Consider the following 10,833-nt stretch of genomic DNA (forward strand, 5'->3'; position numbering starts at 1 on the left):
CTCGTGCGTGCCGGGCTCCCCCCTCCCCCGCCAGCGCCGCGACAGACACAGCCTGACCTCTGCGAGACCGGGCTGGGTGCCAGATGCGCGATGCCTTGGAAGAAATATTCTCCCGTGTCTGACTCACCCTGACTCCTGACTTCATGATCGGATGCAAACGGATGCATTTTTCCTTCCTTTTCAAATATACAGCTTAAAGTATGTACACCCTGGGGACAATAATGGGAGGTAGCAGACATCACCTTGCTTTGCGTATTCACTGGCCAGAGGGATAACGGCTACCTCAACACCAGAACCCGCATCGCTCATTCAACACCAGCCACTTCCAGCTCCCCCTCCCGCCTCCAACCCCTTGTTTTCCCCATCTTTTAGTCAAACCAATTCAGTCAGAGGCATTCAGGTGAGCCCCTGAAATTCCTGTGAGCCCCCACGGAAGAGCAGCTCGGGTCCGCGCTCGCAGCCTCAGCCCCGCCAGCGCCCGCGCCCAGGGAGGGCCAGGTCAGGAGCCCCGCCAAGCAGCCGTTCAAGGGCTGCTCTGGGTGGGTTATTTAAAGCAACTCCAGCGCTGGCTCGGTCGTCTGGTGCTCTCTGGAGAGCTCTCAGCAGCTATAATAAATATCCCCAACTTGACTCATTCCTCATAAAAGTTCTTCTCTCCTAAAGCAGCTTTTCACAAGACTCATCTGCCTGGGTTTTTTGGGGCACTACCAGCTTCAAGCCCACAATAACCTTCCCTGACAACCTGTCCCAGAGCAAAATCCCTTTCCTTTACTAACTGCTCCCCCTGTATTATTTTTTTTTAATTATATGAAGCATGACAGCAACATAAAATGTTTTGTTGCCTTGGCAACTGCAGTCCACTGGCTTCAGACTGAGTTATAAGGAAGAGGACAGCCTTGACACTAACCAACAATAATGAGAACAGTAAAAACCAGTGGCAGAGACCTGCCCGGGGTGGGGAGGAGGGCTGTGGGAGGGACGGCTGACACCCACGCCGAGCACCGCAGAGCCAAGGGGCTGCCGCTGCCCTGCCTGGCGCTGGGACAAAGCTGCAGCAGAGACTCGGTGGAAGCATCAGGTCTGGATCTCCAGATTAACTCTCTTTGTACAGAAGAGGTAATCGCTTGTAGAAAGCTCCAAAAAATATAGGTGCAGCCCATCAAAATCTGTTGTGTTTCTGTTGCCCTGCACAGCTCTTTGGCTGTTCATCTTTGTCTGTTCCACAGGCGATTTCTGTAGCCAGGATCAGGACCTATATGAGCTGCTTCACCTTCCTGAATGCTTTCGCTACCTGCTCTTATCAGACGCTCCCAACGTGTGAGCCAGCTCTGCACAAACACTCCACACAAGGTCATCTCTAGGTACGTGGCAAATGGTCGTCAGAGTCCCCAGACTCATTCTGCCACTGCACCTCTGGGTCCAGCCCCTTCTAGCAGTGCCTGTGGCTGCTACAGAGCCCTTAGATCATGGGGGGAGAAATGATTCAGGATAAAGGACGTGGGTAACTCATTCCTCCAGTCCCGTACAGAGGACAATGAAGCTGCAAAAGCAGCTTTAAACCAGGAGAGTAAAACCTGGTTACACACTAATCGCAGGGTGGGAAGAGCTGCTGTTGTGCACAAACCCGAGCTGCCAGTCCATCGTCTGCTGCACTTCTGCACCTTCCTACAGGCGCTGGAGAGACCTGTGCTCTGCTCAGATACTCACCCTCAAAGAAAATTGTGTAAGAATGAACAATGGATAGAGGAAATAGAATAATCAGAGCAATTTCCCATAGAAATTAGTCAGACGAATGTCTCTAATTGGCATTTCATTATCACATTTGTAACATACTTTCTTTTGAAATTATTACTTTGTTTCCTCTGGTACCGAATGCCCCTGGAAATCTCTGGGGACCAGATTTGGGTCATTATGAGCAAATGATAAGAAACTATATTTAGAAAGGCTGATAAGAATATTAATTTGCAGAAGAGGAAGGTCCTTAAACAACAAAAAAAAATAAAGCGGGAGAGTCCTGCAGGCCTCTGCACCGCTGGTGTTCCCTGCACAGGCTGGCTTGATCCTCACCGAGATGGAAACGGACGTTCCTATCAATAATTCACACGCTTTCAGAGCTCTGGAAAGCTCTGGGAATGACTGCAAGTGCCACCAGGCCTTGACACTAAAATCCTGCAACACTGTTTGGCTCACTGGCATCCCTGGGACGCCGGAACTCCCGGGAACCAAAGTTGTCCCTCCGGCACAGCGAGCTGCCTACCCCGGCACTGCAGACCAATACACGTGCACGTCCTGCTCCCTCCCCAGCACCCGGCGTTCCAGCTCAGGAAGCAGCTTCAATCGCGAGTTCTGCAGTGAATACATTCCCTTTTAGGCTCTTACCCGGCTACGGAACAAGAGATCCTTGGTCTCTGCAGTTTTTGAAGAAAACGTTTGGGAAAGCAATACGTGCAGAAGGAATTACCTGTCTGCGTAGAGATCTCCAAGCAGGGATGTGACACTGCTCATTGCAGCGACTGAACAGCAAAAGCAGAAGGCGTGGGTACAAACCAGAGGATAAAACAGGACCCTCCCGACGCTGAAAAGAAGTAGCACATCTTTTCTGCACACCTCTATTTCCCATCCGTGAGGCTGCTCTGACTTGAAATGAGCTCCTCTATCCTTTGCAATAACATCAGCAGCAACAACAGCACCGACCACACAGCCTGGGGGGGACTGGCAGGGGAAGGATAAATTACAGCTCTGTGCCCGGGCAGCGCTTGCAGCTGCTCCGCTCCAGGTTTCTGAGGGGAAGAGCTGCGGGCTCCTCTCCCAGCAGCGGGCACAGACACGGACCCCCCACGCCGTCCCGCTCGCTGCGCACATGGCCTGGAGCAGGGACGTGCACCCATGAGATGTGCTGAGAGACAAAGGGCGACGGAGGCAGGGAAGGACTTCGGAAGGTCCCAGACTGCTCGTGGCACAGCCCAAACCCACATCTCGCTCGCCTGAACCCAGCCCTCCCCTCCACAGAAGATCCAGAGCAGGAGGTGGGATGGGTCAGCCTCTCCTTCCACCTCACCCACCCTTTGCAAAGAGGGGGAGGGAAAATCTGATGCCATCAATTCCTTCTGCTGATGAAGATCCCGAATAGGGGTACTTGCTCGGTCCAGAAGGATAGCGTTTGGAAGACATTCAAAAGCTCCATGAATAAATAGACTAGAACTAATGTGAATAATACTGGGAATCTCTGAAGGTCTGACATCGGCTGGGGAAGCTCTGTACTTATCCTTTGGTAGCTTAAGCAAAATTAGACATTAGTACTTACGGCTGGTCCTGAACATCCTGCCTCTCCTTTCAGCCTGCCCGTAAAGCTACCTGAAGTATCTCAGTCAGTAACGACACCTTTTATATCCCTCTTCTAATCTGGGCAGTCCTGAGTGCTTCAGCCTGAAACAGTTCCCAAAGCTCACATGTAAGTGTATTAAGAGAGATTAGTTCATTAGTCGACACTCCGGTACCATGTATCTTTATCATTTAATTTTAATAATTTGTACTAATTGACGGAGTAGACTCCCTCCAGTTCTCAAAGTTGGGTAATACGTAATTGCTCTAAATCATGGCATAAACATTTTCACTTGGAGACACTTAATCCCGTTACACTCCAGGTGCATCTCTGAGGTTTAGGACATGAAAGAAGCTGCAGACTCAGTATCGTTAAGCAGAAATGCCTGTGGCATCAGGACCAGACAGGGTTAATGTCTTGGGTCACCGCTGCCCATTTCTTCCTCATCCATCCCAAAGCAGCAGACACCACGCAGGCTGGGGAGAGGATGGGCAGACATTGGGCTCCCCAGCATACTCCAAATATGCTTCAGCGAGGAGGGACAGCAAACCTCGACCTGGCTGAAGACACGGGGAAGAGATGTGCAAAGCCATAAGGTGCTCTGTGCTGTAAACGCACACGGTGTCGTAGGGAGTGCTCCTGCCCAAAAGCCAACACCCCGAGAAGGACCGGCTGAGGACGAGGAGCAGGACGACTCCTCAGCCCCAGCCGAGCCTCCAGGACCATCCCAAAGTCTGCAGCAGAAACCCAGGAAGCCAGCACAGCTCTCTGGCAGCGAAGGGCAGCAGGCTGCACGGAAGGCACGGTGAGCCAACAGCAGGATCTGCAGGGACACGCCGAGAGGGGCAGGAAATTAAGAGCAAGCAGCACTCCCTGCTTCCCTGGCACCCCAGGAAGCCCATCTGGGCTCAGCCTCGCATTTCTTGAGCCAGAGGTAGAGATGCCTCCGGTATCTGCATTTGCAAAACATCCGGAGCTCCTTGGATGAGAGGGTTATCGGAGCGTAAAGCATTATGACGTATAGATATACTCATCTAGGCAGACAGAGACAGAAGGCCACCGGGAAAAGCAGCAGATACCCACTTGGTCTGATGTTTGGAGCCCTTCAGGTGTGCGTGGTACTGCTCTATCGAGTTCAGGGTGACGTTGCAGATGTTGCACGTGTAGCTGCGCTTCAGGCCTGCGAAGAAAACCCAGAGTCATCACCTGTGCACTGGTGTCGGCTGAGGGCAGGCTCAGGGCTGCACCAGGAGGAAAAACATCTTTGTGCGCGAGCCACAGGCTGCTCAGAATGAAAATGGCAGCTGGAAAGTACGAATGAGCGAAAACTGCTGAAGAAACGGGAAAAAGGGAAAAACAAAAAAGGGTTAACCCTTGCCCCCAGCAAACTTCTAATTAGTTAAAAGATACTGAGAACTCAAATCTTATTTCCAGTTTCCCAGACATTTCTCTTTACAGTAACCCACTTATTTACTTTTCCAGGCCAGGGTATCCAAGCATTAGTGAAGCCTAAAGGAATATTTTTCAGAGCCACAGACTGAGCAGAACAAAGCAGGGTTCAAAGGCAAATCCCTCCTGGAGACCACAGTCCCGGCGGTTCGTCAGAGCCGGCATCCCTCTCCCGCGACTTTCTAACAAAGCATCCTTGCACTCAGACTAACGAGCACACCAGGCCCCATTAATTCCTCTGGGTTTCTGGTGGCAATCACAATTCAGGGTGATTCCTCATTAGTGTATTTAGGAGTCAGATCGCTTAGGAACTATTTTTCCCCCAAAAGGGATCCGCTCTGATTGATGCACCGAGACGAACGGCTGCGTTTGCCGCTGATCTCCGAGAGCCGGTGAGTCAGCAGCCTGTGTCTGAAGGTCAGAGCTTTCCAGGGACCAGGTCGCCATCCAAGAGCTGGAAGCCAGGAGCTCATTTGCCTGACGGATTTACTCTTGGCTGCAATACCTGTCTCCAGCCCCTGACCGCAAAAGCAGCCCTTGCTTCGCTAATTTTAGCACTTCGCAGATACAATAACAAACAACTATTTATAAAGCTGTTGCTCTCGCTGCTGGCCAACTGGGTACCACTGAACTAGAAATAACATCTCAGTGGGTTCACAGTAGAAACCTCACAAAACGTTGCTGCTGTTTTGGTTTTCTGGGGGCTTTGTTTGGTTTGACTTTTTTGCCTTCTAACAAATCTCTTTGCTGCCTCTGCCGCTTTCCGCTTCGCTGTTTATTTGATTGCCGCACTTGCAAGTGATTTTCTAAGTAAATACACGGCATTTCGTTTTATTGCGACGCGAATGGCAGTGAGCGGGATCTAAGGGCAGCAGCGCGGTCGGCTGAGCAGGCTGGCGCAGGATGCGGCAGGGAGCGACGGTGCTGGGCTCTGGAGAAGAGCACGGGTCAGATGCACGTGAGGACACAACGGCACCAAACCACACCAACAGCCTCCAAGCCACTGAAACGGGACGATGGCCTGTCCTGCTCCCTGGGCGAGGGGAGGGCAAAAGCTGCACCCCCACACCAGTCCCCCCTCGGCGCCCTGTGCAGGGAAAGCACCTGGTTTAAACAGCGTTTCTCTCCTCATTCCCTGCTCTGCTGCTGGGCATAGACTGCAGGGAAGGAAAAAACCAGGCAATTAAGCAGATTCATGCACATCTCAAACAGAAGCTGCAAAGCAATTGCTCCCTGGGCGAGGGGAGGGCAAAAGCTGCACCCCCACACCAGTCCCCCCTCGGCGCCCTGTGCAGGGAAAGCACCTGGTTTAAACAGCGTTTCTCTCCTCATTCCCTGCTCTGCTGCTGGGCATAGACTGCAGGGAAGGAAAAAACCAGGCAATTAAGCAGATTCATGCACATCTCAAACAGAAGCTGCAAAGCAATTTATAAGCAAAGTCACAGAAACAGTCTCGGAAAGCACAAGAGCCGAGGAACTAAACCAAACAAAATCAGCCTGTGCTTCACTTATTCAGCTGAGATCAAACTTTAAGTCTTCGAGACATCCACTGCAGAAAGACATTTATGCACCGAGGGAGTGTGCAGGCACAGGACACCCACAGCAGACTTTGCAGGGTTACAGCGGCAGGAGCTGCCAGGAGAGCAGGTAGCAAGAGCCACCCTCCTCTGCAGCTCAGAAATGTCCCCAAACCGCGTTCAACTAATTGTCCTGTAAGGTAAAAAAAGCAATAGGCAGGAGGTGATTTATGGATGCAATAAAAATCGCTCATTTAAAAATCGTAATAGCTTTTATGTTGCGACCAAAGTTCAGGTTTTTACTGGAGATTGATACTCAGACTGGGGCAGTTATTACGGCTGCTCTTCCAACATTATCCTTTCCACTCCATGTTATTTCAGACCTTCCAATAAAGTGTCCTGGGTGAATCTCAGAGAAGGGGGAAGAAGGTCAGGGTTAAGGGAGAAGTCCAGAGTTACGGATGTAACCCTCGTACAGAGCAGCCTGAGAAAAACAGGCTGAGCCGCCTGAGATGCCCAGAGACGCAAAAAACCTGCTCTTCTCAACACTATTTATTGTACTAAATAGGAAAATTGTTTCTTCCTCATTTAACAGCTTGCATCTCAGAATTATAATTTAATGACTTAAGGCTCAGTTCTCAGCAGGACAAGGAAATCAAGACTTTGCCACCTCTGAAAAGCCAAAAATCTAAAAATAGGAACCCAGAAGACAGCAGTAATCAGAATGAGAGGTGAAGGAGAAAAGGCCTTTTCCCAAGACAGTGTGCTGCCTGGCGGCTGCTGGAAATGGCCGATATTATTTTTGATTCGTGTCAGTTTAGACTTCCTGGAAAAAAAGCACGGTTTGGTCCATTCCTGAGGCTTTTATTCTTAGCCCCCTGGTGCACTCCTCCCTCCCTCTGGAGAGGATACTGGCCTGCCTAGCACATGGTAGATCGAGTAACTCTTTACACACCAATGGTCTATTTTGCCTTTCTAGACAGGTTTTCACCCCAAACATTCCTCAATGACTTCTGCAAGCACAGAACACGTCGCCGCCGGGGAAGTTCCTCCCCAGCTACAAAAGCAGATTCGATTTGTGACCTGGGCCAAGAGGCGGGCCACTAACTGGGTTCAAAATCTATTTTTTGTGGGAGAAACGAGAAGCTTCTTTTAGGAACTACAGCAACAGCAAGCCCCGATATTGCGGAAGGGAACAGAGTGAGGCTGAACGTTCCTTCATCGCCTCTTCCCCCCTGGACACCCCGAGAGGGAGAGAACCTGAGAGCTCCTACTCCTGGCACGTGGGGCAAAACCTGATGCGAATGAAGCGTATAAACGCAGACCTAAGTGTTCCCACACCCCGATTCTGCTGCCTCCTTCACTGTGTCAAGTGGCTTCTCGCCTGCTCTCTTTTGTATTTTAACATCCTAATAATTCCCTTGGCATCACAGACTGCATTAGCATCACTGACACCACGCGTGCATCGGCATTACAGTAAACTGGTGATGCTAAAGTGATTTCTGTCCTGTCCTAGAAAGAAAAAGGGAATTGCAAATTCTAGAGTCTCTGCGGTCGTGTTTCTACTTTGCGCTGATTCGCTTCCCTGAAGATCTGAACAGACCGTTTCAAGCTTAATTGAAAGGCTCCGCTGGAAAATACCAGAGTTGTGGGATTCTTAGCATGGGCTGCTGCGCTCTTTAGGAACAGTTTCAATGTACCATGTAATAGCCTCTTCTGACTTTCCACAGTATTATTTCTTAGCAGAAATTGTTAAAACGATTCATTTAGAAAAAGTAATGCACGGTATTCTCGACTTTGATTAGTTTATGCTTACCATAGTTAACTGCATGGACTATATACACACTTACCATTCCCCAGCCGTACCCACAGACTCCCAAAAAACCCACTTGTCTTTCTTTGAACTTCGGACACCAGCTCTACCAGCAGCCCCCCCTTTCTCAAGAGTGGCACCTCGCAGCAGCCTCGGACCGGCTGCACGGCAGAGATCGAGGCCGGGCAAGCAAGAACCTGGCAATACTTTAGATTAAGGCAATAAGGCTCCAATACTCTGCAGCTAATTTAACAGCACGCATTAGCAGCAGCCTTATTGAATCTTAATTACTTGTGTAGGTGGAAACGCCATCAGCGATTACAGCTCCTAACTGGGGACACGGATTTTTTCCACCGTCACATCAAGACTGCTCCCAGTGATGGAGAAGGGGGAATCCTGCCCCTCCTCCCCGTGCCCAGCTCAGGGTGGAGCTGTTCCAATTCCGAACTCGCTGGTGCTGAGCAGCACCGCGCGGCCACCAGCGCGCGCGGGCCCGGTTTGGGTGGATGGAAGCATCACTGGGGCAGGACCAGCCAGCGGGAAGCCGCCAGAAGCCGCCCTGCGCTCCCCACACACGCAACAGGGGCTGCAGGACCTCCCGGCCGAGACCCAGCAGAAGTCTTGAGTGTTACACAAACGTCACCGAAACAGGACACGCAGAAAGGGAACGAGCCTCAGGTGACTCACGGGATGAGACCGTGAGCAACAATCAGCTCCAGAGCATCAAACCCAGCAGTATTTGCCCTCACTGGAGCTCACCAAAGCTGCCAACTTGGCTGAAACTGTGGTTTGAAGCAACGCACGCGGGCAAAGCGTGTTGGAGGGGAGCATTAGCAGAGCAGGCAGCCTGCAAGGCGAGGGGGGTCCCAGCCAGAGCAGTCTGTGCCGGGAAATGCGCTGCTCTGCCTGCGCTCACACCGACTTCTGCACCCTCACGCCACGTCAGCGTTCCCTCCTCTGCACCCTGACATGCACTGAATGTGCTCCTATACCCATTAAATAAAATATTAACAAGTGAAGTCATTAATGTCATTCTGCATAAAATGCATTAAAGCATATTCCAGGGGAGTACTTGTTAAATCGCTTTTTACTAACCAGAAGTGACAGCACAGAATGAGAAGTATTTATAAAGGCATAGAAAGAAATCAGTGGAGAAATGAGTGGAGAAGGAAAATGAAACTCAGCTCTTTGCCTGATTTTGCAAAATAGCATCTGCAACTGTGACAATTTACCTGAAAATACAAAGGCTTCAGGTGACAACAGCCCTATGCAGCTGTCCTGATTCTGCTTTACTGCAGAGGCTGCTCTGCTTTATTTTAAGGATTCACTGGCAACCTGCCGGGCCCCTGCTCGCCCAAGGCACCCAGAACAGGCCACAGTAACAGTGCTGCCAGTAAAGGTTCTTCTTTTTTTTTTTCCCCTCCTCTTACTCACTTCTGAGAACATAATTCTTCAAAATTGCCAGGATGAGCACTTGGCTAGAAGAATCAATACTTTTGTTTCCTATAAACATGAGTTGTCCACAAATATCTCTCTATTCTTATTTCTCCAAACACACATTCATATTCATCAATAAATATTTCATTACAGCAATTATCAAAACATCAAAGGCTGCTGAAATGTTGCACTTCAGCTGACACAGGCTCACACAATGCGTCAAATATTTGTCTCCCACAGTAGTCAAAATAGAATTTAAGTTGTGATGGGAGAAGCCTCCGGCGACAGCACAGCAAGGGGATGGGAGAGTGCACGGGGTACGATCCTCACCACCCGCCACCCAGCACCAACCCGCGGGCAACAGTCACATGAGGTTGTGCCGAGAGCGCCACGGGCATCTCTGCACCGCCACCGCTGTCACCTGTCCCAGGTCAGAGGTGACTTTCTCTGCACGGCGAGGCTGTTCTCGCGGGCAGAAGGCAGGTTCTCACTCCAGCACCTACTGCCGAGCCCTGCTCCAGCCTCGCTGCCCGACGTGCCGGGCTCACGCAGAACCGCCGCAACGCTCAGAAGCAGCGCGGGTGACGAGCGTGTAAAGCCCTCCGACTTCAGCCCTCTCAGGCACAAGCTAAACGAATACAACACTTCACAATTGATTTATTTACAGTTAATGACATCCTCAGCCACTCTTGAGCTTGGCACAGTTCAAAGCACCAAGCACCTCCCTGTTATTGTCCCAGGCTTTATTTCTCCGCATATTTTCAACAGCGGGCAGTGACTCAGCCACATGAATCATTTATGGCATTGTGAGTCACACTAGGTAGCACATGAAGGATCTGGATAACCATTACAAGGTTTATTTCAGATCAAGAAATGCATAATATACTGCACCGTTGTTAGTATTTAAAGGAAAATTATTTCATTTAGCAAGGGGGAAAAAGAAAGTTATTTTAAAATACGTTCATACAATGTCTTACTGGCAAACCAGACTTCCTCTCCTCCATGGTTTTGCAAATTAAACCTGCACTTCTTCCTCGGCCTGCTTCAGTCAAACACACTGTGTGCATACAGGATTATAATCAAGACCACAGAGAAAACCTCCAACAGGCGGCTCGTACCTCTCCTCCTGTAATTACACTGTATTCAAAAGGCGCTTTGTTCCCAGTTCACTCTTAATCTGTTCCGGCTGGGGATGCGGCTATCCCATCTCCATCACGGGCACGGTGCGACGGAGCCGGACCTTCACCAGAGCGGCTGGGGGGGAGCAGGGGGGCCCGGCAGGCGCCGGACCCGGC

General features: G+C 50.5%; 1 protein-coding gene across 1 annotated transcript in view; it reads right to left on the reverse strand.

Annotated features, from left to right (window-relative positions):
• ZMAT4 (zinc finger, matrin-type 4) overlaps positions 1–10,833 on the reverse strand; it is a 35,241-nt gene that overhangs the window by 2,305 nt on the left and 22,103 nt on the right. The window contains exon 5 of the mRNA XM_009865703.1: positions 4,406–4,502. Coding sequence (XP_009864005.1) covers positions 4,406–4,502 — 97 coding nt within the window. The remainder of the gene's footprint in view (positions 1–4,405; positions 4,503–10,833) is intronic.

This window comes from Apaloderma vittatum, unplaced genomic scaffold (assembly GCF_000703405.1).
Source record: "Apaloderma vittatum isolate BGI_N311 unplaced genomic scaffold, ASM70340v1 scaffold4073, whole genome shotgun sequence".
NCBI lineage: Eukaryota > Metazoa > Chordata > Aves > Trogoniformes > Trogonidae > Apaloderma > Apaloderma vittatum.